General features: G+C 35.6%; 1 protein-coding gene across 2 annotated transcripts in view; it reads right to left on the bottom strand.

The window, feature by feature from the left end:
* LOC131061537 (calmodulin-lysine N-methyltransferase) overlaps positions 1-16,076 on the bottom strand; it is a 197,140-nt gene that overhangs the window by 79,949 nt on the left and 101,115 nt on the right. For both annotated transcript variants that reach the window (XM_059209799.1, XM_059209800.1), the window contains exons 3-5: positions 12,245-12,324; positions 2,262-2,322; positions 1,931-2,046 (exon numbers count right to left, since the gene is read on the bottom strand). In XM_059209799.1, coding sequence (XP_059065782.1) covers positions 1,931-2,046; positions 2,262-2,322; positions 12,245-12,324 — 257 coding nt within the window. The remainder of the gene's footprint in view (positions 1-1,930; positions 2,047-2,261; positions 2,323-12,244; positions 12,325-16,076) is intronic.

Below are 16,076 nucleotides of genomic sequence, written 5' to 3'. Positions count from 1 at the left end.
TGATCTAACCCTAGAGGACATTGGAAAAATAGAATGGGTTAAGGTGGCCTTTCAGAAGGCTCACAAAGTTACCAAATTTGTTTATAATCACACGAGGGTTTTGGCTATAATGCGCTCTTTCACAGGAGGCAAGGAGCTAGTTCGACCAGGGGTGACAAGATTTGCAACATATTTCCTTGCATTACAAACATTATGTGAACAGAAAGGTAATTTGAGGCGAATGTTTGTTTCAGCTGAGTGGATGGAGTCTGGCTTCACAACTCAAACAAATGGCATAGCAGTGGCAAAGTATATGTATTCTACCACCTTTTGGGAATCAATTGAGCAGATTGTAGAATTTTCAGAGCCTTTAGTAAAAGTCTTGAGACTAGTGGATGGGGAAAAACCCCCCATGGGATATGTGTATGAGGCCATGGATAGGGCCAAGGAGGTGATAAGGAGTAAGCTGCAAAATAACAGGGATAAGTATATGCCATTGTGGGACATAATTGATAGGAGATGGGATGGACAGATGCACACTCCTCTCCATGCTGCAGGATACTTTCTCAATCCTTTGTTATTCTATAAGACTGACTTCTTGGAAATTGATGCTGAGATCAAACGAGGATTCTTCAAGTGCTTGGAAAAAATGTTTCCTGACTTGGAAAAATTTGATGCGGCTACGATAGAGTTGGAAGTGTACAAGCATGCTAAGGGTTTCCTCTCTTCTAGGGCTGCTATACAAAGCAGAAAGACTATTCAACCAGGTAGACTATAAACTTTTAACAATCTCTTTATTTTGCCAACATGCTCATTAAGCTCGTTAAGATTTTAAGATATTAAATTAGTCTTACAATATCATCTCCATATGATGTGTTTTTCAGCTGCATGGTGGGCTTCTTTTGGAGACGAAATACCAAATTTAAGGTGGATGGCAGTGCGCATTTTGAGCCAACCGTGCAGCTCATCAGCTTGTGAGCGTAATTGGAGTGTTTTTGAACACATACATTCCAAAAAACGCAACCGCCTATCACAACAACGGCTGAATGACTTGGTATTTGTTCATCACAACCTTCGCTTGAAGATAAGGAAAGCTCAAGGTGAGAATATTAATATATAGTTGTAGTTTTTGAAATTCTATTCACTATTCACTTTTCATTGTGTTTTTCACTTGTAAGGGAAACACTAATTTGTACATGGGCAAAATCAGGAACTATTGAGGATGGCTTGCCAATTGACCTCGATGAGATATATCCAGAGTGTGAGTTGATTGCTACTGAAGATGTTGATGATGATGATGATGATGATGATGTTGTTGCTGATCGTCCACTTGAGACTGAAGATTTTGATATCATGAGGCAATCCAACTTTGATCCTCAATGGATTGATCGAATTAGGACAGGCTCTCACCCGAGAGCTTCATCATCAGAGCCTCCTGCCCTCTAGCATGCCATTGCCTACATTTGACATTTTGGAATTTTGTACTTAGTTTACAAGTTCACTTTGTTCAAAGTCACAAACTATATTGTAATTGACATTTTTTTTGTGCAATGTAATCGGTGATATGAATATAAACAACGGAAATCTATTTCCTGCAATTCATGTGTTCAAGTGTCTATTTTTTTTGCCTACAATATCTCTATGCTATGGAAATGCCTTAATATATATAAAAAAAGTAGTTTTTGATTGTTTTTCTACAATTTTTTACGTTTTTTTGTAAATCCGATTTTTTCCCGATTTTTTCCCGATTTTTTGAAAAAATCTTATACTTTTGATTTGCTGATTAATTCCCCAAACGATTATTGCTTCTTTGGTATGCATTGCATGCCAGGTTATCCGTCTAGCAAAATTATAAGAATTTATCAACCACTTACATACTCTTTGCAGCCATTATTAAATCACAATTATGAAGGGGGTTTAAAGAGAATAAAATAATAGTTCCAAAGGATACAATCGACAACTTGAGGATTTCCATCAGTTATTAATACTTCAGTTGCGTCTGTACATGCTGCAATGGACAGCCCAGCTAAACCATATCCCGAACCAAGCTCCAGAACTCTCTTATTTCTGTATAATGATTTTAAAAAATGCTTTAAATTTTAATAAACATATTATTTATACTTAATGCATAAACGCTTTTGCAAATAGGATCTCAATGCCATAAAAAGCTCCGCATTGCACTAAAAACTCAAAATGCCATAAGAGCATAAAGACAAGTAAGCTTAATTTAAATAGGAAGAACTTAATAAAAAAAGTTAAACTTAAGCATGCATATTTGATACCTGAACATGTCACCATTCAATATGCAAAAATATGTCATCACTTCCTCAGATGGCCAAAGACCTGCACATGCATATAAAAAGAAATGATACATAAGATAAAAGGTAAAACTGTACAGCTTTGCTATTTAAGAATAACACATGGATAATTTTAAGGTAGTTTGAATTCACAAATTCTTTCAACAATATATTATTCTATATCCAAGAAATAGTGTTGCGCTATCTTAGCATTTTAATTTGTCATTTTTGGGACAACTCAAACCAAAAGGGTGTGTAGGGAAATCCTCTCTTAAAATTTGAATAGGAAGCTCCATGTGATTTATTCTACTCCTAAACTATAAAACAACAAAAAAGCTTGCTACTTGTACACACTACAATTTATCTTTTGGGGTTTTCTATGAAAACAAATAAATTGAAAGCAAACTTGACCTATATATTTTTTTATCTCAGAGGCTTGAGCACAAGAATTTTGCTACTTGTACACACTCTACAATTTATCATTTAGGGTTTTGTATGAAAGCAAACTTGACCTATATATTTTTTTTATCTCAAGATGCTTGAGCACAAGACTTTAAGGTTCTTTATTTTACCATGAGGTTTCTGTGTTCATGCAGCTAAACAATAACATTAACTGAAAACAAATGCTTTCCATCGGTTAAAAGTTAAAACAGAGACCAAGAAATTTGCATCACAATAGAATTGATTGAACGAAGTATATGACTAACAGAAAGATATGTACAGCAAGATTAAAAAGAAGTAATTAATAAAAGCATGCAAAGCTACTTCAAAGAATAAAGAAAAGTGCTATGCAATGTTAAACACAAATCCTCTTATTACTAACTAATCAAATTCTCACTCAAAGTTCAAATGAAAACTTTTGTAAGATAAGTCTAGCATCAATCCCCATTAGAAATTATCCACCCAAAGCACTTATTAGTAAGCTCTCAAGAGGAAGCTTTTAGGAATAAAATAATGACAAAATAAATCCATAAAAGCACCACATTAAAGCAATCCCATCCCTGTCTGCAGAAAAAGGAAATAAATATATCTTAAACTGAAATGATTCTAAACCAATTAATTAAATTATAAAATTACTTTTTTAGTATTAATTTCTTTTTCTCACAAAGTGACATAATATTTTATTTTTATTTTTTGTTGCACAAGGTAAAATTTCTTTATTAAAATAAAATATTAAACTCATAAGCATAATTACTTAGATACAAATTGCCAGGACAACTTAATTTAATTAATTTATATATTTCTTCGCTGCAAACCTAGCCCAAAACTGGGGACATTACATAATTACACTAATACAAAAAAGAAAAGTTTTGGATTACCACAACGATAAGAGAATCCCACTAGAGGAACAAGATCTAATAAACTAAATTTTGGCCAGTAAAAGGATGCTTCAACAAAATAGTGGTGGAAATGAATGTAGTATTACAGAAGCTACTGTAGTTGTTTCTGATCATTTAATGTAAGAAAAACAATTAGCACACAATGTATGAGAAGATTAGAGGTGCCCTTATATCATGAGTATGAGAAAAAATGCTTGACACCTATCAAAATAGTCATATAATTAAAAGAGGACCTACTTATAGCCTTCATACTTCCATCAGCAATGGTTGTTGAAACCATCGTTAACTAATCTCATGATGCAATTGTGATCAACATAAGAGATGCATAGCATTTGTAAGTGCTTAACTCAAAACATAATACCAATATGACAACATCACAAAGGCAAAATCTACTAAGGAAGCAATACATTAAATACAAATTATTATTGTGTTCTACATTTTTTAAGTCTTATTAATCCTTATCTACCTTGACCTTCTGTGGAGGAGCTCATTTGGGTTGCTCCACATGTTAAAGCTTATCCATCTTCACCATGGGCACCTTGGGCTTTTCTTTCTGGATCTCAACCTGTTTTCTTTACAGTTATACCTATGAGTCTAATGTTGGGTGTTTCTAGAGCTTCTTGTCCACTCAACTATTGGATCGTCTTGGGGACAATAATATTTTGTACCATTTGACTATAAATTCCACATCATGGTCCTAGAGGCTGTATCAATGTATAGGCATTTGAAGCAGATTGCTGTTCATGGGAATTTCTTCTCACACCTGCCTACAACACTTGTGCCAAGTCTTACAGACTGGAATCAATGATAACAGCGCCAACATTATCTATGATATACCATTTAGCTTCTACACATTGGGAACATATGCTTTGTATATTGGGAGTAAATAAGGAGAAACGTCTCTTTTTAGTAAAATGTCGGTCAATTAAGGATAGTTGTGCAGATAATAAGACTAGACAGTGTCAATATGAGTTTTCAATCTCACTTCTTGTCATGCATTAGCATATGTTACATCCAATTAGTTGACATAAATATTTTCATTAAAAAATCTTTGGGAAAATCAAAAATAATTTCTGATTGCATTAACACTTGTAACTACAAATATTAAATATGTATCATAAACTAATAGAATACAAACTTCCGGAACTTCTTATCATTAATTATGCTTATTTCTTTCATTCCCATCAGTTTTCATGTTGGTAAGTAAACTAGGACTCCAACCAATTTTATATTTATTTCCTCACCAACTGTTAATATAAATCAGGTATAGTTTCACAAAGTAAGATTCAGAGTCCATCATTTCAATTTTCAGTATATTCAATGTTGCTACCATCCATATGAGACTTGTCATCATTTCTGTTATTCTAAGTGCTTGTTGGGATTGTTGGATTGTAATATGAAACCCTCCCTTAAAAAGAACCTCATCTTTATTTCCATAAAATAAGGTTCTCTTTTCACATCCACTAAAATTTCTACTATTCACATTCACATCAGATCCATTCAGATGAAAAGCTAAAACATGTTGGTTGAAAATTTTCTACACTCGTGAAAGCAAACAAAATTGTGGCTTCAACCATAGTGTGTGAGTATGAAACTCTCCTAATTAAGGGAAGGCTCCCCCTATCTAACTAAAACTGAAATAAAAACAGGATGGGACAGCAGTCTTCCTTCTTTCTTCAAGAAAGACAATATCATTTTCTCTTCACAGAAAAGGATAACGATTGAATATGAACAGCACTAATCTCTTTTAAGTAAATGAGAGAAAGGAAATGAAGTTTTCTGAAAGTGCAAAGACTTCCGTCACTTTCTTCGGGACGGGACAGCAATATCAAGCTCAAAGACTTGACCATCGGCAGTCCTATCTACCCTTTGCTATACTAAATTTTACAATGAATAAAAAACAACAGCCCAAAGACTGGAATAATCTATTCTTTCAACACAAAGACAAGAACTAATGCAAGCTCAAAGACTTGCTGCTATTTCTTATCAAATAGTAATTTTTCCTCAAGAATAGACGCAAGCTCAAAGACTTGCTACTCCTTCTAGAGATTTCCTATTTTAATTAATCTTCTCTACTTGCAGCTCAAAGACTTCAAATCAGATTGGACTAAGCTCCTTTAGAAACACTTTGCATAGAATAAATAAAAAGAATCAAACTCAAACTTGTAGCTCAAAGACTCTAAACTTGAGTAATCCTTCTTTATTATTCTCCAAAACCTTCAATTCACATACATAAGCTCAAAGACTTCTTGCTGTAAATTTGGCAGAGTTTTTACTTGCTTTCCCAAAAGATATATATTACAAAGGACCCTCTCTTCTATTTATAGGAGAGGAGCCTTGAGAAAAAGGTGGGAGGATCCTAACTAACTTGAGAAATTCCCTCAACCACCAAGACCTATTCAACAACTAATTATGACTTCATTAACTAACTAAGACTTATTCCAACTACAGTCCTAATTGGACACAACTTGTAGTTGCCTTACAAGTAATTACAAAAATGCAAGTGATGACAACTTGCAATTACAAAAATGCAAGTGATGACAACTTGCAATTACAAAAATGTTTTTTACTAGTAAACTTGCCGAAAGGGAAACTACAATTCTGAAATTACAATTTTGAATTTTACAATTAAGTGTTAAAAACACTTAAGTTGCACCTCTTGAAGATATGAACAATTCGAACTTCTGAATAACTTTCTACAATTCATCAGGATCTGGTTCATGAGTGTTCATAGCCACCACCCTAGTCTTTACGATGACATCATGGCATTGGCATAGCGTGGAATTGCCCTTTTCCAATGCTGATCAGATTTCTTGCAACTCAGTTTGATACTTAATCAATATTTGAATGGAAGCGACTGAGAATTGCTCATTTCTCCATTCATCATGAATCTTGAGTTGCAGATCTGCAAGAACTTCTTCCTCGGGCAGCAACTCATCATTCTGATTTAAAATGTCGCAGGATACCTTTTTACAACGGGAGGTAACATCTTGAAAGACTGCTTCACGCAACTTTAAGGTCTCATCAATTTCTTCAATGAGTGATTTGAGAACAAGAGATTTGTTCTCCAGAAGTTCCTCATATTCAATGTACATGACTCTGGAAGGAATTACGTCATGCACCTGAAGAACGCCCAACTGATGTTGAGGCATCTTTCGCCAAGAAACTAAATTTCCCTCAACCTTCTCCAAATTTAGTTTGAAAGCACCCAAGATTTGATTCAACTTATCTTCAATGATCTCCAATTTAACCATTGTTTCAAATACCTGTCTTATGACTTGTGAACATAAGTCATGCAGTTGATCAACCCAGGTGTCTAAGGCTTGAACCTTTTGGGCGGCTCTCTCGATACCTTGGATTGGTTCACTGACCCTGGAGGAAATAGGTACTTGGCCTTCTCCACTTGAAGGTTGAGTAATACTTTGGATGGCTGCCATGAGTCTTTGATTCTCTACTTCCAATTGATCTTTCTTGGTCAACACCTCATCATACCGTTGTACCAATGTAGCCACTGTTTGTTGAGCATCATGCTTGACAACCTCATGAGTCTGCTTACCCAGTTGCACTTTGGTGATTCGATAATCAGCTGCTTGCATTTCTTCAACTGGTTTATTTGATATTGGTTCAGCAATTTCTGCCACTCTCATCCGATTTTCATCAACGGTCACCCTTGAAACTGTCTTTGCCCTCTTATCAGCTTTAGGTTTTGATTGTTTCAACTGTTGGTAGTCAAAGGGATCAAGTGAGATCACCTGCTTCTTCCTCTTTGTAGTGAAGGAACTGAGCCATGGAGGTAAAGCCATTAACTCTGATTCTGGGATAGAGGGAGAAGCAGTTTCTGTTTGAATAACTGTGGTGACCTTGGGAGAAGTATCCGTCTGGACAGCCACCATAGTCTGCTGAGTGATGACAGGATGTGATGAAAATGTCATGAACTCATCAAAACAGGTCATAGAAGTATCAATATCAGACACAAGTACATATGAAGGATCTTCCGAAAAGATATTCAACAAATTTTCCTGAGAATGACCTTGAGATGGTTCTGCTGCTGAAAGTGGAAGGATGTTCTGCGGAGATTCTGAAATTGAAAGGGCAGATTGAGAGCTCACATCTATCACAGGAGGAAACATGGGTACCTCAATAGGAAGTGAAGAAAGAGAATTATGTGGGGACTCTGTAGAAAGCGACTGAGGAGCATTATCAGATTGAGTTTCTTCCTCTGAAGCTTCAAGATCAATCACATGAATTTCCAACTGTGGCTTCTCCTTGCCTTGCACTATTATTTCCTGAGGAGGAAGCACCATTGAACGGCTGACTCGCAATTTAATCCTCGTACTAGAAGAGGATGCACCTTCTTTATTGTCTAGTTGAATTTCAGACTTCCGCCCAAGAGGACCTGTAGAATCATCTTCTTTCCCAACCTTAATCTTAATGAGCTTGACACCATTATTCTTAAGCCAGATATTGGTATTGGCAAGAACTGACTGAAACCTATCCAAGATAGAAGTGCCTTCCTTATGGGACCAGTGGATAGAAGGAAGTGGAGCCTCATCAACATTCTGACTGACAAACTCAGGATCAAGAACGTTGCCATCATCAATCATACCTTGTGGCACGTTCACGAGGTTTAGATCCACAATCTGTTCTGCAGTGAGTCGGCAGTAATCCATCTTGCGAATCTCCTTTTCGGTACGGAGATCAACCCAGATATCTTCTATCCGATGTACATGGACGAAGGTCTTCTTGATCTTCTCCTTCATGCCTCGGTAATCGAAATCAGCTCTAGGTTTGAATCTTTTGAGTCTAATTTCCTGCAACTCAGTCTCCATAGCCCTGGCCTTGATTGAAGTCATTAGAGAATATTGACCAATCTTCAATGGGTTGTTGGAAGAAATACCCATGCCAACCTTGTGCTTGACTGATTGATGTGTATGCACAGCCATGATCTGCCTTCCCAATTCCATGAGAATAATCTTATCTGTTGGGTATTGTGGGAGCATGTAAGGCTGCCCGCCATAGCATCCAACTCTTATGTAGGTAAAAGTTGGAAATTGGAGAAACAAACAACCATATTCTTTCACCTTTTCCCATGCTTCATCTGAGACTCTTTTGTTCTTCAAGTTGTTGTCAAATTGACACAAATAATGACCAAAGAAAGCGTCCTGAACCCTTCTGAAATGAGACCTACTTGATCTTAGAGGCAACTGATCATAGTATTCCCAAACCGGTACAAGCATGCGGTCACCCTTGGTGGAAAGACCTGGGAAATGTCTAAGTGACGCAGCAATATACACGAGATATGAATTCATGTAGAAGGTGAAAGTAGTAGAGACGACTGCAAGTTGTTCACACAAAGCATCACTGATGATCTCACCCCAACAGATGTGCTGAGACTGCCTTATTAACATAATAAATTGGTACATCCAAGGTTCAAAAACATTGGAATGCTCCAATCCCATCATACGGCTCAGAAGAGTAATAGTATCACCGATCTCATTCTTGAAATCAGATCGATATAACTTTGCCCATCTAGTAAGCGCAGTGCGAGGTTCATGAATCCATTTCTTGATATGACGCTTACAGTCTTTCTCCCTTTTGGCAAAGTATCCAACTGCACTTTGCTTGGAGATCTCTATATAAATGGTTTCAGAAGGTATTTTGAAAACCCTCTCTATAGCTTCTGCATCCAAGCAAATGATCACTTCTCCATCATCATTTTTAATAACTCGTGTCTCTTTGTCAAAATGATGAGCACATGCTAGAATAAATTCCGGTTCTAGGGCAGCAACTGGAAAGGATGAGGCATGATGGATATGGCTGTCCAACAACCGTTGCATATCCCCCTCCTTCGGATCTTCAATCCTTTGTATGAATTCGGACATGTCAACATGCCCTATCTCAGTATCCTTGATATGATCAAGGGAGGAGGAAACCTGTGACTGCGGAACTTCATTTTGGTATTTATCATACCTATATTTCATCTTTTCTGGAGTGGGAGATGATGATACATCTGTCATCTGGAAACAACTGGGAATGCTGCAATGTAAATCCAAGAGTATCAAGGCAACATCAAAGTCTCTTTAGACATTTTCACTCCTCCAAATGGGAAAGTTCAACTTTTGTACTTTGGCTTTGTGAGAGGAAATATAAGAGGTGGAAAAATAAGCTTTTGACTTATTTCAGGTTTTGAAACATGTTTAGCAAGTACACAAGAGAGAAGTACAAACGTGCAATCGGGTTTTAAATTCCGAATGCAATTATACTTGCAAAACACGAAGCATGAATAAATGGAAGGAGAATGAGTTTTCAGTTTGGAAGTTGGGAAGAACACATTTGCAATTGGTTTTCTAAATCCAAATGCAAACTTATTTACAAACAGAAAATCGAAGGAATGGAGGGAAAAAAAGGTATTTAGGCATGCGGGAAATGACGAAGATGATAAGTACGGATAAGGGAATTGGAAGCGGATAGGTAAAAATGAATTTCGGGAAGATCACTTGGAACTTTGTCATGCCAAAATGGGAAGAACTTTCAACTTGCAATCCGGATTTCAAAACCCGAAATTGGGAAGAACTTGATTTTTTCGTCATTGAAACTTGATTTTTGGACTAAAGAAGGTTAAGTCTTTGTCCAAAAAGGGAAGAACACATTTTGAGGTAGAACTTTTCACACTTGCAAATTTCTTTGCAAATTAGGAAGATTGTAAATTGGGAAGAACACATCTTTCTTGTTTTGCAACTTGATCTTTTGGATCAAAGAAGGTTAAGTCTTTGTCCAAAAAGGGAAGAACACATTTTCCTCTTACTTGCAATCGGGTTTTTAAAACCCGAATGCAAGTAAAGAAGGAGAATTGCAAAGGGGAAGAACAACTTTACTTTACAAATTTCTTTGTAAAATGGGGAATTTCCTCTCATAAACCCAATATGAACATGAACAAAACTAAAACTAAACAAGAAAATGCAAGGAAAGAAATAAGAAAGAAATACAAAAAATAAAAATTACCTTGCAAGGTTGAGAAGAAATCCAAACTTGGCGAATCAACCCAACATGGAAGATGATGCCCTTTAAATAGAATTTACACAAAGGAAGAAACTTAGCCATGCATGGTGACCAAAGAAAAACCGATTTGCTATAAAAATGCCATGAAAAATGCCAAGGAAGTAGTTCGAAACTGATTTGATTCATCATTAAATACAAGACAAAGCAAAAACGATTTAGGATTGAAAGCATACCTTAAATGAGAAAGGTGCGAAATCTTGCAAAAAACGTGACTTGTTTTTAGGGCCTTTTTGGCAAATCCGAAACCAAAAATGCGCATAAAATAGCTTGAATGAAGTTTAGAATCCAACGTTTCTATTGAAGAGCCAAAAACGCCTTGGAAATAGGTGGATTCCAACCCTTAAACCATAACCAAACGCATAAATGCGTGATTCAAACAAAAACGCTTCAAGAGGACAAATGGCGAAGAACGAATTGGATAAATGCGTAGAAAAAGGGTTTGAATCCTTCAAAGTTGCAGCAAATCTACACTTGGAAGGAATCCCTATATTTCCTCCAAAAAATTCGAACCCAAATCAGCTTGCAAAGGCATGGAAGAAATTTCGGGTTTTAAGAACAAAACAACAAGTTTTCAAAATGTTCATATTTTTGCCTCCAAGGCAAATTTCGGGTTTTAGAAAAGGAATTACAAGTAAAATTACTTGTTATAGGGAAATAGAATTCCCTTTACAAGTGATTTTACTTAAAACATGCAAAGGGGTTTTAAAATCCCATTTACAAGTTTTATTTTAACATTATAAAAATAACTTTAAGTTAAAAAGACATGCAAAGGGGTTTTAAAATCCCATTTACAAGTTTTATTTTAGCTTAAAGTCAAACTACTTGTAATGGGGGTTTTAAAACCCCCATTACAAGTTTTTATAAAAACTTGCAATTAGAGAAAAATTCCCCTACAAGCCTAAAAGCTTCAAGGGGGTTTTGAAAAACAAATTACCAGTTACTGGTAATCATTGAAAAATTCCCCTACATTGAAGCAAAAACATAGCAAACGGACTCGAAACACGACGAAATTCGAAACGAAGCTTGGGGATGGATCAACGATCGATCCATTCCAAGGATGGGGCGAATTTCTGCCTCGGGAAACATGCCATAGAGTAAAAATTTTCATTTTTTAACAAAAATTTCTATGCGATAGTCCAATTTTTTAAATCAAAAATTGAGGACAACAAAACACAACATAGGGATTTCATTTCAAACATGATTTTTAGTGTTTTTGCTTTCTGATAACATTTTAACTATTCCAAACATCTTTCTTAAACCATGAAAATTACAATCAAAATGAAGTTATGAAGCTAAACGTCAAGACTCTCTTCTACTTTAAGTTACCCTGAAGATCGGAGATCTGGCATTGACTCACAATAAGTAGATGCCCCAGTGTCCAATCCATCAACACAAAAAAAGGCAGGTTCTGCAAATACTGCTTAACCTTAAAAATTCATTTACAAGATAAACATCCATGCAACATTATCTCTGAATCTCTTCATATGATAAAAATATTGTTTCATAAACACGATAATGCTTTGAGCACAAAAACCAAAATAAATATATAGCATTGACTTTGGAACTCACAAACAATCCCTGTGTTGTCAATTTCTTGTTTTTTAGAAATCTCAAAATCTTTGAGATCAACAGAATTTTCCCGTCTCTGTCTGCATAATCATAGGCAAAAGAAGTTAGAACCAAAGACTGAGAATTCCTATAAACAAACAGCATTTCTCCAAAACGATATCCTATGAATTCTTACACCTTTAAAATGTAAGCTAGTGCCATGCATTTTACTTATTCATAATAACCTTTAGTACATCCTATGTACTATTAGATAAAAGTACTGGAACCTCAGGGATATAAGTTGGTTTTGAATACACTAGCATAAAATAAAATAGGAAGCATAACTGAACAAACATAAAACAAAGCATGCCCTAGAAGGAAGGAAAGATATACACTTTATGAAACCGAGCAATAAATTGTGAGCAGAGCAAGAAATTGCATTCATAATGAAGCAAGGGAAAGCATAGGTAATCTTTAATCTATATCTACACTTACAATAAACTAAAATGTAATGAACAAACATATATATGAATCTACAGTAATATAGATGTGGACCAATAAAGCATTCAGCTAGTTTCCCAACCACCATAATGTCTAGTAGAATCTCTAGAATTGATGCAATGAAAATGCAAGTTCAAGAGGAAATAAAACCATAGTTCCATAAAGTTTCCTAGTGGGGGGAGGGGTTTTGGGGATTGGGGGACAGCGGTGAGAGGGCAGCCAGGGGGTGGCAGGGGGGTACAAATACATCTAGTACTTGAAAAATTAATTATAAAAAGGTGTAAGGAATAAGTATAGGAATTGACAATGGAACTTTGGCATACTATGTAAAGTTTAAACTAATAAACATTAAGAATGTGACAATGATTGCATTAAAATTTGAACATTAACAATGGTGGGCAGAGTTTTGGAACTCTGGGAGAAAACCAAGAATAACTATAAGAATTGCAAATGAAATTTTGGCATGTTAAGTGAAGTTTAAACTAATGAACATTAAAAACATGGTAATGATTGCATTGGCAATAACAATGGTGGTGGAGGTTTGAGGTCAAGGGCAGTACCCCTTGTGGGTGTTTGGGGTAGAACCCTTGACGGGGTCAAGGGGGGTCAAGGGGCAGCACCCCTTGTAGGGATCTCGGGGTTGAGAGGCAGCACAAATAAGGCCTCAAAAACCTTACAAACCTTCATTATGAATGCCATTTTCACAATTTATCACATTTTTTTTTTTTCAGTTGTAGTTTCTAACTGGGGGCCATAGGACTCTCCTAGGGGTCCCCTGATTTGTTTTATATGCATTATTAAGAATCTGGTAGGAATAAATAATTAATTAATATTTTGGTTAATGTGTTAAACAAAAGAGCATTATTTTCCAAAAACTCGTAATTAATCATAGCCTGCAGCATTTGTTGTTCGATTTCCACAGTCCTTCCTAAGTTTCCCAAAAGCAATCTGATTTATATATATATATATATACCTTTTTTGGTTCATTTTTAAACTTGGTAAGAAAATACAAAGCAAGGGCATACTGAAAAAATAATAATAATTTATAGTGGGGGTCAGAGATTATGGTTTAATTTTTACTTTGAATAGATTTATTGTAGAACTTCAGCTTTAAGACTTACGATTTTTCCTAATTACATTTTGATGAGGATCTAGGTAAAAAACATGGACCTGCTCCTAAAATAGTTGGCCATGGTCTATGACGGCATAACCTGCTATTTATGACATGACCTACTATTTTAGGTCAAATCTTTATTTTTTAAACCTAATCCCTCTTAGATAAAAATAAAAAAAAATTTCAACCATATGTGCTTTTTTTTCTTGCATTTTTTATTTATCATGTATAGTTTTATCTCTCATACTATATTTGACGTGAATTAACAAAAACCGATTTTCATTTTTCTCTATTTTTATGAATATCACATACTTTTAAAGTTTCTCAATTTTTTTCTAATTTTTACCATTTGAACCCCGAGTAACTGAATTCCATTGTTTATGTATCTTCTTTACTTTTATTGAGTTTTTGTAACTATTGTAAAGATCTAAAAAAAATTGCATTACCCTCCTCTCAAAATTAGTGTAGGCAGTTGTTCCACTACCTTAGCTTTCTTTCAACTACAAACATGAGGAAACCATATTTAATGCGAACATGAACAATAATTTCAGCAACATAAGCATAGCATCATTGAAGGCAATCAAAAATACATGGCCCAGAATGGGAGTGTCCATTTTTATTGATGGAAGGATTGCAAAAATAAGTGTCGATTCATGTAATTGCAATGTCTCCTACAAAGGCGATGTTTTTTAACGTAGTTGATTGTGAAGGGCGAGAGAAAGATGAAAAATTCATTGCCACAATTTTCATGGAATTCATTCAGAAGATGAGCCCTAAAAACGATGTCCAATTCATTACAAGCAATGCTAAAAATTGTAGGATGGTTGCTTTAATACTAGAGGCTATATATGGACATATAATTTGGACATGTGTTGTCCACTCCCCCAACATGATGATGATGATGATGTGTAATGTCCCCTTCTCACTAGCACTCAAACATTGATAGAGTTTGGCCTATTACTTGACCCTCGTAGGCCAAGGAGTTGATGAGAGGGTCACTTTGGCAGTACTTGCAGCTTCACATTTGATTTTCATATGATTTTGGGTGAAATAATGCATTCTCACGTATGATGGCACGTATGATGGCACGTATGATGTTTATTTGCACTTGTATTTTTATGATGTTTTAATATTATTTTTAAGTGCAAATTAAATATTATATTATTGGTAATTTATTGAAAGCTTCTAGATGGCCGACTTCAAGAGGAGGAAAAAGTATAAAGAGGGGGAAGCGGCTAGGCTGGAAATCATTTGATTATTGTTATTTGTCTTGATGAGCTTTGTGGAGCCAAGGGTTTCTGTAGGTTGTCTACTCAATCTTTGGGAACGGAAACTCCCATAGATTAGCATAACTGAGGTAGTGAGATACCTACCGAAGGGTTGCAGATTGGAAGGGATATTTCAGTCCTTTCATTGATGCCAAACTTTGTGGCCAAGGGCCAAATTTTGCTAGAGTCGATTTGGAGATCATTGGAGACATTTTGATGTTATAAGTCTTCATCAATTTTTCTATATAAGAGCCTATTGCATCTACCATTTTTCTGAGTTTTAATCAGTCATTTTCAGACTTTCAACAGCTGGACGAATACCACAATTTAATTCATGGAGGCCTATTGGTGCATCGATTTCACCTTCTAGCTAGAGCACTCCCTTTGCGAGGGGATATCAATGGGTTTTGATTCATGAGAGAGCTCTTAGAGGCTGCTGATAATTTATTATTGTCTGAAGTATATCAGAACAGGGGTGGCTAGGAGAAGGCTACGATTTTGACTAAAGGTGGTCTCTTCCTATTGGTTATTGCTTGCTTCTTCAAAATACGGCATTGGACTCTTCAATAAACAGGTTCCTCTTAGTTATTTACATTGTTTAGCTTCTTGACATTACTTCTGTAAGTGAACATTCACCAACTGTTACATATATCTCGGAAACCAAGAAGCTTGGTCATTTTGGAATTGGGAATGCATTCAATAAGAAGTTCAGATTTGGTGCCGTATATTGATGTTGAATGTCTTTATTTCCAGCATATGAGATGCATGTCAACTGTTTGTCAAAATGTCATTCAACTGTAGATGTTAATTTACATTTGCATTAGCTATGTATTTTCTTCATGTAGCTTAGTCAATCTTCTTTCAATTCAAGATTTTGCAGCTATATGTTCCAAATTCATAAATCAGCGACACATAGAGGAACACAGAGCTTCTCATACTCACGTATATTTATTACCCTTTCTCCGGGATC

The sequence above is a fragment of the Cryptomeria japonica genome, chromosome 8 (assembly GCF_030272615.1).
Source record: "Cryptomeria japonica chromosome 8, Sugi_1.0, whole genome shotgun sequence".
NCBI lineage: Eukaryota > Viridiplantae > Streptophyta > Pinopsida > Cupressales > Cupressaceae > Cryptomeria > Cryptomeria japonica.
The sequence above is the reverse complement of the archived record's forward strand: the minus strand, read 5'-3'. Positions and strand labels throughout refer to the sequence as shown.